At 47.0% G+C, this 15,561-nt stretch overlaps 1 protein-coding gene across 3 annotated transcripts in view; it reads right to left on the bottom strand.

Moving 5' to 3' along the window:
* LOC119441663 (ATP-binding cassette sub-family B member 6-like) overlaps positions 1–15,561 on the bottom strand; it is a 110,921-nt gene that overhangs the window by 36,130 nt on the left and 59,230 nt on the right. Inside the window, exons 14-16 of one of the 3 annotated variants that reach the window (XM_037706260.2) lie at positions 12,023–12,108; positions 10,513–10,570; positions 1,199–1,303 (exon numbers count right to left, since the gene is read on the bottom strand). In XM_037706260.2, the coding sequence (XP_037562188.1) occupies positions 1,199–1,303; positions 10,513–10,570; positions 12,023–12,108 (249 nt within the window). The remainder of the gene's footprint in view (positions 1–1,198; positions 1,304–10,512; positions 10,571–12,022; positions 12,109–15,561) is intronic. The other 2 variants (XM_049661509.1, XM_049661510.1) reach the window with 2 other exon arrangements.

The following is a 15,561-nucleotide window of genomic DNA, read 5'->3' on the forward strand; positions in this document are numbered from 1 at the left end:
TTCTATCGTGTAAAAAGAGTCAGAAAAGACCACATTATATCTTGTCCTGCACTATAAGCAGTTAGGTTATAAGCAGCCTGAAGTGCGTTTCCCAGCTAGGTTGTGAGAATACTCGAATATCTTAACATAAAGAGCATAGTGAATGATCGGATATTTCCATTCACAAATCAAATAGCTGTTATTCAGTTTATCAAATATTCAGCATATCCACTAAAAGACCTGTGGTCCAATGTGCGTTGCTGCTCACAGCCTCGCCATAGCACAGGCCTGCTGTTGGTACAAGATTCATCTGGATCTACAGGACCAATCGTGACAACCCACACGTGACGGGGACCAAGAGAACGGCTACAGCAGTAGCGCATATAAAAAGAAGTGTGAAAATCTGATGTCCGGGAGCCTCTATGAAGATAGAGCTGAGCAGCCACAGATGCAGATTTCGACGCAGACTTTACCTAGATCAATCAACAAATGATTCTAATGACATAGATAAGGCCACAAAAACGCCTGAATGATCAGGCAGTTCGAGAAAACGAATTTGATGAGAAAAATCTACTTTTTTTTTACAATGCCAGTGGTACACAAAATTAGTTTACAGACTGTTGGTTAGTTTAGTGCTTCGGCTGTCATTAATGCACTACTGGTGACTATGAGAAGCACTCATTGGATACACCAACTTCATAGCAGTCAAACACGAACTCCCCCCCCCCCCAAAATAAAAACTTTATCGTGCAAGCTTCAAGGCCAGATGACATAGACTGCATCTTATCCCGATTAACAGAGCATGCCAATTCCTAGTTACCAAAGTCACTGACAGCTGGAAACATACTATTATGCAATGATTAGACTCCCGAACATGCGCAGCAGCTGGTTTTCTTGCACATAATTTGTAAGCATTCGCAAGTTTCCGTAAAATTTCTTTTTATATTTGACATCCAATTCGATGCGTTGCTTTTTTTATTCATTTGATTCAATATTTGAGTTGAAAGCTGCTACTCTGCATTCACGCACCTCTATTTTCCAAACCTCCATAGTTGATGTCATGCTTTTATGTGCGTGTGCAATAGAAGTTTCCAGAGCTTCAAAACATGTGTCAGTGCTCCTTCAACATTTACCTTTAGTATCACTTTAACACCCACGGTAAGCATGCATTCGAGTATCCAGATCTTTGCCTCAGGCCAACAAATGCTGCTACACTGACCCTGCTAATTTCCTGGTCGTCAATGGTGATGCTACCACTCTGGATGTCATACAGCCGGAACAGCAGCCGAACTATGGTGCTCTTACCCGATCCCGATGGGCCCACCTGCGAAACAGCGAAGAACAAAAAAAGACTTATTGGCCATGGATGGATGCACTGGGCGTATTAGCACTTCCTGCCCCATTTGCACATCCCAATCACTCATTCTGTAAACACTACTAAAGAACTGGTCAGCAATTATGCAGCACCTATTGAGCTGTGCATGAATCAGCATGACTGCACATCTGCTGCCTCAACAAATTGCAGGTTATACAATGTACTGTATTTACTCACATAATAAACGCACCTTTTTCCCCAAAATATGTGCAAAGTTGGGGGGGGGTGCATTCATTATGCAGGGTAAATTTTGAGCGATTTTCTTTTCGCGGCCACCTCTAAAAAAAAGTAGCAATTACATTGATTGTGATAGCAAATGCGTAGACAGCTACGCAAAGCAAGGATAATAGTTTTATCGGCATTATAAACTTTCAAACATTTGCTAACTATGTAAATTAACAAGCATTGTGTCAGCGCGCACAGGCAAACATGAACTCATCACACTCGATGACCACGGACACTTGCTGTCAAAACGTTGGCGTGAGGAAGCGCGGCAGCAACATGACCTTCGTGCTGCATATCGCTTTAACGCAAACTCCGTAGCGAGAACGGAGCACGCACAAAGGTATAAGCCGACGTCGCACTGCTAGACTCATCCCCCGACGCAGATCGCTTTCAAGATAAGGCACTCATGGCGGGATGGCGCAGTTGCTGCACTGTCCCCCTCCGTCCCCTTCCCCCGGGGCCATGCGTGCAATGGAATACGACGCGTTTCCTCACCACTTTCCTCCATTAAATGTGGGAGAATGTGGTGTGATTGTCGGCGCTTACAGCAAAAATGCGCCTGTACATGTACGTAAATGTAAATGTACATAAAACCTTCATTTTGTTGAGTGCTGTGATAATGACATGCCTAAAGCCTTCCGAAGTTTTTCACACAACTAAAAAGGCCGGTAAGGTGTTTTCACTGCTGTAAAAATGTAATATGCTAAGAATTTTGTACAAAATAGCATTTATTTTTGCTTCATGGTCAAGAAAAGTAGCCTTAAGGCGGTAGGCCACATTCGAAAGACAATTTTTTCGCACGAAATCGATTTTTTGCTTTTTAGATTTTATGTATGCCCAAACATTTAGCAACATGCTGCAAAAAACATTCTCTTTCTATCATCATTAGTTTGGCAGTTACAATGAGTTTTCCAACCCATGCCCTCATATTGCGAAACCGAAAATCAGTACTATTTCTTTTGTATAAATATTATTCAAAGTACTTTTTTTCATTTTGTGTTGTCGCCAAGCAGACACACAAACAAAATAAGACTACAGGGCATCTCATGAGGACTCCATCTATGAATCCGGGGCCTTTTAGGCCTCTGTGTTGCTTTTGACATCTTTCACATGGTTTGAAGATTTGTTTACGCTTCTCTCAAAACAAGATTTTACTCCCCACCTCGTGTTAAGCAAACTTTGATGACTTTACTTTTGAATGAATATTGTGATATTGTCAGGAGTAAAGGGACAACACATGGAAGAAGAAAGACGACGAAGAGCACGCAGTGTTCCAAACAGCACGAGCGCTCGAGGCGCGTGACCCGAGTCGTGATCGAGAGTAAAACAGCGGTCAAGGAAGGTTGGCTCGCCAGCACCGTACTGTCGACGGGAGCAGCCGGTGTTCGGTTCCGGAGGCCATGACGTTGGCATTCCAAGACGTGGCCATCGATCTCGGCGACGTTCGAATGAGGCTCCTCGGACTTGCTGCAACCTCCCACGGTAATCCCGGGCACCCCAGCAGCAATCCCCCTTCGAAGACAGGCCAACGACGTCACGCAAGGCAGTCCGGAGGGCGCCTCGTTGGCACTTGAGCAAGGCGCCGGACGGAAGCAGGGGCCGAACCCGTCGCTAGGCCTAACCCGCCGGTCCTCTCTGCCACGTCATCGACGGCAACTGGGACACGGGCGTCTACCAAGGCGACGACATTTTCAGGATCGTCGGGAGTAGCGACCCCGGAAGAGACGTGAAGCGACTTGGACGAGGAATCCACATGAGTCGTCGTCAAAAACGTGAGAGCATTCCATTCAAGCAGCGACGCAACCAGAGAGGTTAGAGTTGTCAGACTAGGAGTGTCGGGGGTTAAGACTGGCTAGAAAGACAGCTTAATTAGCTGCTAGTTTTGTATACGGTTTAGAACTGCTTGCATGTGTTCCACATACTTAGTTTGTTATTTTCAGTTTCTTTTTAGTGGGGATTCTTGCTTTTGGTTGTTTCACTAAGTCTTGTGTGCCGTCATACGTGTCTCAGTCCATCTCCTAAACATCCGCGCCCCCAAGATCTGTGACAGATATAAACTTATGCACACTCATTCCTCACATACAGATGTGTGCAACAAACTAGAACAAGTGAAATTGCTGCATTACTTTTGCATTTACAGCTCGTTTTGCAAATAAATTTGGTCCAAATTGGCAACCTTTTTCACTTTGCCTAGTTTTTTGAACATTACTTCCTTAATATTTATCACTGCCCGCTGCGCGCTGAGTCGCGTACCTCAGGACGTTCATTAAAGTTTTACATCCATCCATCCAACTGCATTTATCGTAGTTCATTGCATAGCTCCCACACTTGGCTACATAAAAATGCCACAGCTTTACTCATTTGAACAATTCATTAGTTACTTATCACTGCTGGCACGACTAGCATTTTACCACATTTTATGACAAAAATTACCTGCAGAAAAATCAAATGAACAATTTTCTGCACTTTAAATAGTTGAATAAGTTAAATAAGGCATGCTTATTCATGAAAAACATGTTCTCTAAAAACTTGCTCCCGATTTAAAGAACTTTTTTTTTCGTGGTCTACCACCTTAAGCAAAAGCATAAGGCAGTCAGTGCCAAATGTGGCAATAAGAGTTTGCTACCACACTATACATAGGTAAAAACTCCACATCTATTAATTCAATCTTGACGGGACCGACAGAATTGACTGAATTATCGGCAGACCAATTTAAAAGAAGAGGCATGAAAAACATCCGTGCATGCCACTGCTTTATTGGGCAGTGTATTTGCCCCGATTCTAACATGACCCTGAATCAACGCTGAATCAAATGCACACCCACATTTTATAGGTTCATAGCACAAAACAATGTGCACACACATATAACATGCACCAGATGTTGCACACACCGTGGTGGCGTAGTGGCTTTGAAGTTGCGCTGCTAAGCTCGAAGGCTGGCCACAGCAACCACATTTCGATGGTGGTGAAATGCAAAAACACCCATGTACGATGCATTGGGTGTGCTGGAAATCGTGCTCACACGGCGCATTGAAGAGGACGAAGAGGGAGATGGGTGCATGACCAGCAGAATGTGGACGTTAGCCTTGTTACGTTGAGTTCGCCATGTTTTGACAGCTTAGTGCTCTGCGCCAATAAACCCGGCAGAACATGGTGAACTCAATGTAATAAAGCTAATGTCCACATTCTGCCGGTCGCCTATCTCCCTCATTGTCCTCTTCTAAGGTCCTAGCAACCCCAGGTGGCTGAAATTAATTTGGTGTACAGTTACTTTAAATAATCATCTGTAATTAGAGCCTAAAAGCAGCGCATTGTCATCACGATCCCACTTGCTCTGCCACCATCTTGTGATGACAATGGTGACGACACTGGCTCTGACAGCAAGCTGTTGCTAACGCCGTGAACACGGTTTCATATGCTATTGTAATGCACAGAAAATTTATGGACACATTAATTTCTTGTAAAAACGGCGCGCATTAGAATTCAGTCAAAACAGTAATGATTAATTGTGAGCTGCCACTTTCACTTCGAAAGCTGGCATAGGCAGGCTGAAAATGAGCGTTTTCAGCGGGAGATAATGTGTCTGACACATTCACTGTCCCCTAAATACTGCTGTGGTGTTGTAGCTATTGGGGTCACGATCAGGATCCTCAGTGGTGTCACCGTTAGGGTCTGATATGTGCATGCCGATTAGTGAAGTTGGAATTATCTCGTGAAGGCCAAGTTCACGATCAAAACAGCAAAAGATTTGGCCCATTGGAATGCATAGGTGCCGGCCGGGTCATATGGTTGGGATCAAACTATAACTGAAAAATTGAATAAACCGGAGTCAAATCTACCGAAGTCTACTGTACTATTACACACATATGATACAAATCTATTTAGGTGTGCGAATATTCAAAGCTCTGAAATAACAAATAAAACATATTGCCCTATTCAATTCTGTCCTTGAATTGAATGGACACAATTCATCAGTACAAACATTTTTCGAGTACCTTTTCGAACACTGAACATCTCAACTGTGCACAATTAAGTATAAGATTGCAATAAAACTGCAATAAATTTCATCCCTATAGCCATGGTAGACATAAAACATGAGAAGTTACATTGCGGAGCACGCTACATCGCTTAAGGACACAGACTTTTGTGGCTATACAGTAAAAGCTTGTAAATTTGCACCTCAACTTTTGGATAATTCGAAATGACTGTCGTGATCCGGCGATCAAGCATAGGTGACTATGGGTAAATCAACTGGTCATTTCACACGCGCATTGGCTCCTCCATTAATAATCTGAACTGCGTGCTGCCGAACGAACTGAACGCCGCCACGCAGTGAGAAAAAAAAGAGGAACCCGCATTAAGCGATTATGACGTAAGTGCTGACCGAAAATAGTAAGAAAACAGTAAGTACCGTCCCCTGGAGCATTTTGTCAGCCAAGGAAGAGCGGGCACGGCCTCCGAGACGAGAGGATGGTGCGCGCTCTCTATAGGCACCGGGCGGCCGCCGTGAGGCGCCAGCGGCGCGCCGGCGATATGCTGGCGAACAGCGCCGCGAACGGCAGCTGTCAAAGCACTGGCATGTGAAGCAGACGACGGGACGAAGGCGTTCGGTGCTTCCAGTGATTTGGCACAGCGGGTTTTAAGGGCTGACGCACCGGAAAACGCATTTTCGTGTCTCTGCTTTTGAGAAAGGTCGTCACTTGTACGAGGTAGATCACATTCGTGGCATCAGGTAGTACATAAAGCAGAAAACGAGCGCAAATTGCGATGCAAATGCACCACGCGAACTGAGCTCACCGCGGCAAGCTAAGACTTCCACGTGGAACTCCAGCAGTTATATTCCAAATGTTATTTTGCTTTGCGCTTTAACATTACCACGTATTTAATCATGGAAATATACGAATGACACAAAAATTATGGACAGAAAAAAAAGGAGACATACGTCTTCCTTACTCTGTTTCTTGAGCTGCTTCGCCGATCGCACATGTGTCAGTAAGTTCCCGCTCTCTGTCCGTTGTAGTTCTTTTATCTTTGCAATGCTTCCCCATTCTTAATTGCTTATAAACTAGCCCAATCTTCAGTCACGGCCCATTTTATATACCTTAGCGCGACGGGAGCCGTCGGTGGCGGCGAGTGTGAACACGCCACTGCGTTGGCGTTCGCCGTCGATGCACAGCACAGTCGTGTGCCGGACTCAACCAGACTTTGGAATTGCTACGAAGGAAAATGTACATTAAAAGGAAGACTGATACACTGATAAGACTGCAAAATGACTACAAATCTTAATGTTCGCCTTCGGTGCCCAAGCTCCGGAGCCGTTACACTGTGGAGGCGAAGACAGGCAAGTGGGACACGAAGCTCTTGCGTATGAATGGCTCTTTTATTAACGTTAGAACAACTAGACTATAGCAAATCAGCGTCGAAAATGTACAGTGCCCAGCGATTGAAGCGCTGGCACCGCGCGGCTGCCGCCGTTGTTTTTTTTCTTTTTTTTTTTCGCGCCACAGGTGAGCGCCGTGGGACCAAATGCAGTCATAATGCGTTACTAAGGTTCTGGCTTTCACTCTACACCACAATGCATCAGTTTGGCGCCCCCAGCGCTTACAGTCAATGCAAAAAGCGCTGGCGACCATGCGATTCGAGTATCGCGTTATTGCTGAGCACTGTATGCGCTGTTGCCTACAAACCGCACATATACAGACTTTCCGCCTGAAAAACGCGATGCCACGATGAACAACGATTGAATTTAATGGCCTAACCAGTTTCAGTCATGTTTCAGTAACTGTTGGTGCACCCAAAAACGCAACATGTTTGATCAGACTTGGTTTCAAGGCAGCGCCTGCTGCGCGCAGCCCGGCGGCCACATGCCATACATTCGCGGCGCAGCCGCATGAAGGCGCCACCAGTCCAAATTCATCCCGCGCCCAGTGCCTATTAGCGTGCGCTATCAATCTTAGAGGCCATAGAGTGGGCCACTAGAAGTCAAGCCTGGCCAAGCCAGTCGAAAATTCAACATGGTGGTCTCCAAGCGCGGGTAGCGTGGCTCGAAATGAGCGATTTAGTCCGGAAAATCGAACTTTGGGGCCTAAATTCATCCGGAAAATTGGTCGCAAAATTGCACTAGCTTTGAGGGAACCCTGAGAAGGAACCCATTTGGGAAGCCATTTATGAAGTCTGGAATATCCATCCAGTCCAAAAAATCCGTTGGCTACTGTAATGGAGGTGCTCGGTGTCGGGCACCTATTTTTCAACTTCAAGAAGGGTGAAGATGAAGCTATGCGTCACATTCGCGCTTTGGAAGACACACTGATGACCATCTCTTTCGAAGAAAACAAACAAAAAGTGATCACAGATTGTTTTAGTCAATAAATATTGCGAGTTAAAAGTGCTTTCTAGCAACCTGGTCACAATTCTGGCTATTTTTCAATGACCTTCGTTAGTTCGAAATCGGCCTAATTCGATCTCATAAGCGTCCACGTGAAATTTTAATTAACGAGCTTTTACTGTAGATTCATCATTCACACTCACCTATGATTCCCAAGTGTGAAAATACACTGCTTATCTGTTCCTAATGCTCTAATGCTCATTTGTGCTTTTAATAAACAATGCTTCCTAATGTTAAATGTATTCACAGAAGCTTCCTAACATTGTGAATGTTGACGATGCGATGTGAAGGATGTGAAAATCATTTTATATTAATGGCTGTTTATTATTTGCAAGGTATTAGATATTCGAATACAGTGCAGTCCACATATAACGATACCACATATAACGATATATCGGTTATAACGATGAGTCGACCTAAGAGTATCAACTTATGCATTGGGGCTATGAGAAAAAAACCCATATATAACGATATATTATTCACCGCATATCGGATATAACGATTGAAATTTTGCTTCTGGGCAGTGCTTTTCATGCAGAATAATCGTGAAAATTGCGTTCCTACGTTGCCCTTAACCGAGACGGGGCGAAAAGTTTGTTTACGCGAGTTCGTATCTGCCGCCATTACTGCGCAGCGCATCCCGCCCGCGCGCCGATTGCGAAAGCCACGGAGAGCATCGCAAGTTGGTGCAGCGTGCACAAGATGGCGCCAGCTGCTTCACCCCCACGTCCCTGGCGGTCGAGCGAGCAGAGGGCGGAAGAAAGGCGATAAGCGAAGGCAACGCCTCCTCTGGCGAGGGGCGCCTGCGCTCCCTGCCACGCTCTCTCTCAACGGAAGCAGCGGCAGGTGCGCCCCTTGAGACGAAACTAATTTTGTAAGAGGGGGGAGAAAGCGATAAGCAAGCGGCGCCTGCGCGGCCTATGCACCGCGGAAGCAGCGGGAGGTGCGCCTGTCAAAGCGCAAAGCTGCGTCTCTCGAGACGAAGCTGCAAATTTTGCAAGACTTGAAGTACGAGCTGACGCAGTGGATGATATTGACGATTATGAAAACCGGGAGCGCCACGATCATGAAGGCTAGAAGCAGTGTCCGTGCCGATCAACGGCAAAGGCGGGCTTCGTGCGCCACGACGAAAACCCCATGGGCGAAACTAACAAGGTGGTGTCCGAACTCTGGGAGCACGTCGCTACTGACGATGAAATAGGTGGTGCTTCGATGGAGGAGCTTCTGAGTGAAAATAGTGCTGCCTCGTTCTGCGAAGAGAACTCCGACGGGGCGATCGTTGTCGCGACAGACGGCGGCGTTGTGCCACGGAGGCGACGACAGCAGCAGCAGTGACAACGAGATTGACAGTGGCCTGCCTTTGACACCGACCCCGAGATTCAACCAAAGTGCAACATCGTCGATCGAGTCGCTCATTGAATTCATGCACGCTAAATTATAGCCGCCTGTGTTCGTGCAGCAGATGGACGCGATGCACACGGCGGTTGTGAATCCGAAACTTCCGCGAAAGCAAGTGCAGATTTTTATTTCAGCGTGCCTAACGATTGAGACGCTATTTAGAGGTATAAATAAAAGTTCCATTTTTCACGGCCTACTTTCTACGACGTCGATTTTTTATCGCAAGTGTCAGTTTCGGTTTCGGGACTGCAAAGATATATTCGGCATTTTTTTTTCGCAGTCCAGATATAGTGATAATCGGTTATAAAGATCGGATTTCTCGTTTTTCTCGATATCGTTATAAGTGGACTGCACTGTAGTACATATTTTGCTTCAGGCACTAATTCAATTCATATTTGATTTGGTCTTGAATATTCACACACTCCAAACAAGTATGTCTCATTGCTTAATTGAGCTTTGTTACACATAGGAAATACACAGTGGTCCACATAAGCCATGAATAGAAGAGCCCACATTATCCAGGAAAACTACGTAGTTGTCGTAATGGCATTAGGCAGTTAATGACTTAACTGCAACAAAATTTTGGAATGAGTAACAAGCTTAGTTTCAGATAGTGCAACTATAAAAAAAGTCTCGAAAAATCAATAAATGCATCACGAAAAGCCTGCAAAAGTGGATATTCTTAAAACCGAAACTGAAAAAAAATATATATTTCAGTTTCCTGGAAGTGACGCACCACCCAGAATATGCGGCTACGCAATATGACCTGCAAGATTGGGCACCGCCCGCTGCCTGTGGCACGGAGAAAAATGACAGAGGCAATCTGCTGCAACTGACGTCAGAAGTGCACGTGTCATCTGGTTAGGTGCTATTTAAAGGTTGTTAATGAGACAATCGAGCAATTACCAAGCCTGCAGTTTGCCAAGATTGCTTCAATCTTGGCAAGACTACTCGCATACAACCATTTAGCCAAAGCGAAATTTTGGAGCAGTTGGCCTTTAAGGCAAAGGTCACCGAGTCCTGTGCAAGCTGCACCAATCTAATGACACTAAATTTTAATTTAAGGCCGTGAGCTGTTACTGCTAATTTTTCATGCATGTGGCAGTGGTATTACTCACTCAGTGAAACAGAAAAAAACATTGTGACTTACGAGGGCAACAGTACAGCCTGCTGGAACCACAAAGCTGACATTCTTAAGTATTGGCCGGCTGTAAGAGAAGACAGAGACAACTGAGCTGGGCTAGCTGTAGCTCAGTAGTCATTGGGGCGTTCAAAAGTATCAATTCAAAAGTGTCAATTCAGAGAGACCACCCTTGGGGTGAACTTGAAGGCACCTTAGAAATCGAACCTGAGGTAAGCCAAAAGACACCTGAACTGCTTAGCTTATTAAGAAATTCAGCTTAAGAGATTCTGTCCCACTGTAATGCAAAGTGAGCATAACATCGTAAATAGTGCCAAAATAGGAATACAAAAAAAAGCATCTGTGCCATTTACCCTTCTTTTTCCCCGTCCCATTTCTGCAAAAATCTAGTCCAGCAGAACCCTATTTTCCCAGTGAGCACAGTTCTTGTAACAATTAATCGGGTGCTTGCTTGGCCCACAGGGCAGCAGGATGTACATATGACTATTACGCTAGTTTAATAGAACGTTCTTCCTGAAAATCGTGCTTAAAGTGTGCATTTCCATTTTGTGACTGCCAGTGAACTTGACTGTATTAAAGGAAAAAGCAAACGACATTTACCGCTGTGAGTGAAACCAGCAATAAAACACCGACATCTCGAAAAAAAGATGGTGTTGCGGCACGAGCTGATCGGGCAATTAGAGTCGTGCTGTGTTGTTTTCTTACTGCTCAGTGTTCCGAGACGGCAATGAGAAACCGAACCGAAATCGAGTTGGTGGGCAACACCGAAATACGATGCAGCCAGTGCGAAATATAACACTCACTTCCCACCGTCTGCAGCAGGGAACAACGGTGTGTCGGGGTTATCGCCTATTAAAAGCGTGCACTACACTTCCAACAACAGCATACCACACACATGCTGTGAAACAGATTGGTGAAGGTGCTTATTGCAATGCAGGCGGCAGTGATGGCTGTGAATGCGACGTGCGATAACCCACGAGGAAATGTCTGGTAGCGCAACAGGAAACTTGGTGCGTGCCGACATTTTCACGCAATGCGGGTGGGCGAGTACTGCGGGGAAGCTCCTGTAGCGGGCCCCGGCTGCACTTATCGCGTGTCTTGAGCCTTTTCTTGTTCGCATGGTGTCTAGCAACCAGAAAATGTATCTTACAATCGCAATTTGGGGATGTACTGAACGTTGGTGCCAAAAAATCACGATTATTAGGAATGCATAAACCAGTAAAAAAGAAGCTTAACTGTATTGGGCCATTTTTTGTGTTCTCGATCGTGAATGTTGGCACCGGAAAATTGTACGAAATGGGATTGTGTCAATGAGGTTCGACAGTACTGCAAGCCGAAATGGCGGTACAATAGAATCTTTTCTGTGTTTAGCATTGTTTCTGCCTCTTTACAATAAATCTTGTTGGTCCCATCAAGGGTGAATTAACGGAATTTCACTGTAGTTGCTTTTCTTTTGTTGCAAGCTGTGAGTGCATATAAACAGCAGCTTTTCCTTGAATAAGCAGAATGTGCGACTTACTCAGGGTTGTACGAAAAGCAGACGTTAGTGAACCGAATCTCGCCCTCTCTCAGCTTCAAGTTTGGTGCATTCACAGCGTCTATCACCTGAAAAGATGAGCACAACAACAGTTGAAAAGGAAAACAGCAACTGAGCAATCATGAATGCGACAAGAAATAATCTCTAAAGCCACAATATCTTCATGTATGTTTAGTGAAAATTTAGGCATGACATGATTTTTAGTGTATTAACATGGAAAGTTAGAACATCAAAAAATAGGAACACTTGTCAAGGGGGGGGGGGGGGGCATGAAAAGCAAGCAAAAGAAAAAAAAAGTTGCAGTTCCACCAGAAAGACAAAACGTTAATTGCGATAGCAAATTAGTAGACAGCTATATGAAGTAAGGATATTAGTTTTGTCGGCCATATAAACTCGTACAGATTCGCTGATTAACTAAATTAACAAGCATGGTGTCACGCACACACAGGCTAACAAACACATCTCACTCGATGAGCGCGGACACTCACTGTCAAAATGTTGGCGTGTGGAATAGCAGCAGCAGCAGCGAGCGAATTGACCTTTATGCTGCCTCTTGCTTCAACGTGAACTAAGCAGCGAGAACACAGTGCACACGACGCCATCAGCCCTCGGTGCACCTACACTCTGTACAGTGGAATCTCAATGATACGATCACGGCTAATACAGTGGAATCTCGATGATACGATCACGGATAATACGAATTTTCGGATGACACAAATTTTTCTGCGGTCCCGGCCGAGCCCCATTACTTTGCAACGTGTTAGAAAACGGTTGTTACGAATCGATTTTCAACCCGCGTAGGTTGATACTGACACGTATACATGTTTATCTTTCACCGGTGGCCGCTTTCCACCGGCTAACAAATGTTAAACGTTATCGCTCGGCGCAGGACGCGCCTGTATCGGAAGTTTCTAGAACGTTATCGATGCTTCTTTCCATTGCCTGTTTTCACCGACGCTTCTGTTATCTGATTGCATGACTGACGCGAATTGTCCAGAACTTTCTGGAAGACACGCGGGCATCAGGGATTAATCTAGAACCTTCGATGACTCAGGTATAAAAGCCGACGCGTTTCGCCGCTGATCAGATTTTCGACGATCGCCGACTGTGTTCGCCGCTATCGTTGTGCTTTGAGTGTACCTTGCTTTTGTGGGCACAGGTTCGCCCAATAAACAACCAGTTTCATCGTACACAGTTTTACGACTGTTTTCTTCAGCGTCACTACTACGTGACATCTGGTGGAGGTGCTAGTTCGTTCATGCACCGAACGCCCCCGCAAAGCCGCGACCCAAGCCCGAAACCGGAGAACGAGACCAACGTCGCCAAGGACCAGCGAGCTAGCCGTAGGCAGCAAGGACTTGTGCCGGAGTTCGGACTTCTTCCCGAAAAGACCACTGCAATCAAGGCCAAGTCAACGACCAAAATGGCAGCACCAGCGTCCCCCATCCTGCTGCAGCAACCTCGGGAGCCACCGACTTTTCGTGGATCATCGGCTGAAGACCCTGAAACCTGGCTGGAGACATACGAGAGGACCGCGACGTTCAACAAATGGAGCGACGACGACAAGCTGCGCCATGTGTATTTTTCATTAGATGATGCTGCTCGGACCTGGTTTGAGAACAGAGAGACCACCCTGGTGACGTGGGACCTATTTCGTGAGAACTTCATGAGGACTTTCACGAATGTCGTGCGAAAAGAAAGGGCCGAAGTTTTATTAGAAACCAGAGTGCAATTGCCGAACGAGAACATCGCAATCTTCACGGAGGAGATGACTCGCCTCTTCCGCCACGCCGACCCCGATATGTCAGAGGAAAAGAAAGTTCGGTTCTTGATGCGGGGCGTCAAAGAGCATCTATTCACTGGATTGATGCGCAACCCGCCCAAGACTGTGGCAGAATTTCTTTCCGAGGCCACAACGATCGAGAAGACGCTTGAAATGCGCGCCAAGCAATACAACCGCCGTGCCCTGACCAATTACGCCGATGCTCAAGCGCTAGGCACCGACGACCTGCGCGACACCATCAGAGCAGTCGTTCGCGAGGAGCTGCAGAAGCTCTTTCCCAGGTCGCAGCCTCAAGTGGCATCTATCGCCGACGTCGTCAAAGAAGAAGTTCAGCGCTCACTTGGAGTTCCTGATGTGCAGCCGCAATCGCCGCAACCCCAGCCGGAAGCGCTGACTTACGCCGCAGTTGCCCGTCGTCAAGGCCCTCCTTCACGCTCGCACCAGGGCCCCATAACGCCGCAGTTCCGTCGCTCACCGCCGCCGCCGCAGCCAGCACGCCCGCCCGTCACCCAGCGCAGCTACCCGAGAAAGACGGACATTTGGCGCGCCCCCGACCACCGCCCGCTCTGCTATCACTGCGGGGAAGCCGGCCATGTCTACCGCCGATGCCCATACCGCGAGATGGGCCTACGAGGGTTCGCCGTCAACGCGCCACGTCCACAGCTTGGCGAGCGACCACGTGACATCGCCGACTACCTTGCCGGAGCCCAGTGGCAACCACGACGACCCTCACGCTCGCCGTCACCAGGCCGCTACATCTCGCCGCATCGCCGCCTGTATGCCGGCCACACCCGGGGCCGATCTCCCAGCCCATACCCGGGAAACTAAAAGCAGCAACCGATGGAGGTGCGGTTGCTGTACGACGCAATGCCGAAGATCCTCCGCCGCCGACGACGACGACGATTCGCGAATCATCACGACGAGATATCAGCACGCCGCCTAGCAACAGCCTTGACAACACATCGCCGCCGAACGAAGACCTTCCGACGCGACGTAGCAGCAGCAGAGCAAGCCGACGCAGCCGTGATCCGACGCCACGAATCAACCGCAACGCCAGACGCCGGTCTACCGATCTAGACGTGCTCATCGATGGTCATAACGTCACCGCTCTCGTCGACACTGGCGCCGACTATTCAGTTTTCAGTGGCGTGTTCGCCGCCAAGTTAAAGAAGGTGAAGACGGCCTGGCAAGGACCCGATATACGGACAGCGGGAGGTCACCTAATAACGCCGGCTGGAATCTGCACAGCGCGAGTCACGGTAAACAACCGCACTTACCCGGCGAGCTTCGTAATCCTGCCGCACTGCTCCAGGGACGTCATCCTAGGCATGGACTTTCTAAACCAACATGGTGCAGTAATCGACTTAAGGTCCAAGTCGATAACGCTTTCAACACACAAAGCGATACCGCCGGATACAAGCATCAGTTACCATGCCTTGAATGTGCTTGAAGAACAAGTCACCGTTCCGCCTCGCTCAAGCGTAATGATTTCCGTCGGTACCGAAGTGTCTGCAGACATGGAGGGCGTCATCGAGGGCGATCATCACTTACTGCTCGACCGTGAAATTTGCGTCGCTAGAGGCATAGGTGAACTACGCGAAGGGAAAGCAAGAGTGATGCTCACGAACTTCAGCCACGAATATAAGCACATTAACAAAGGCACCACGGTCGCCTACATCGACGAAATAGTACAAGCCAGCAGTGCTTTCGCCTTCACGGATTCCAGTGCACCTTCAAC

Source organism: Dermacentor silvarum, chromosome 2 (assembly GCF_013339745.2).
Source record: "Dermacentor silvarum isolate Dsil-2018 chromosome 2, BIME_Dsil_1.4, whole genome shotgun sequence".
Taxonomy (NCBI): domain Eukaryota; kingdom Metazoa; phylum Arthropoda; class Arachnida; order Ixodida; family Ixodidae; genus Dermacentor; species Dermacentor silvarum.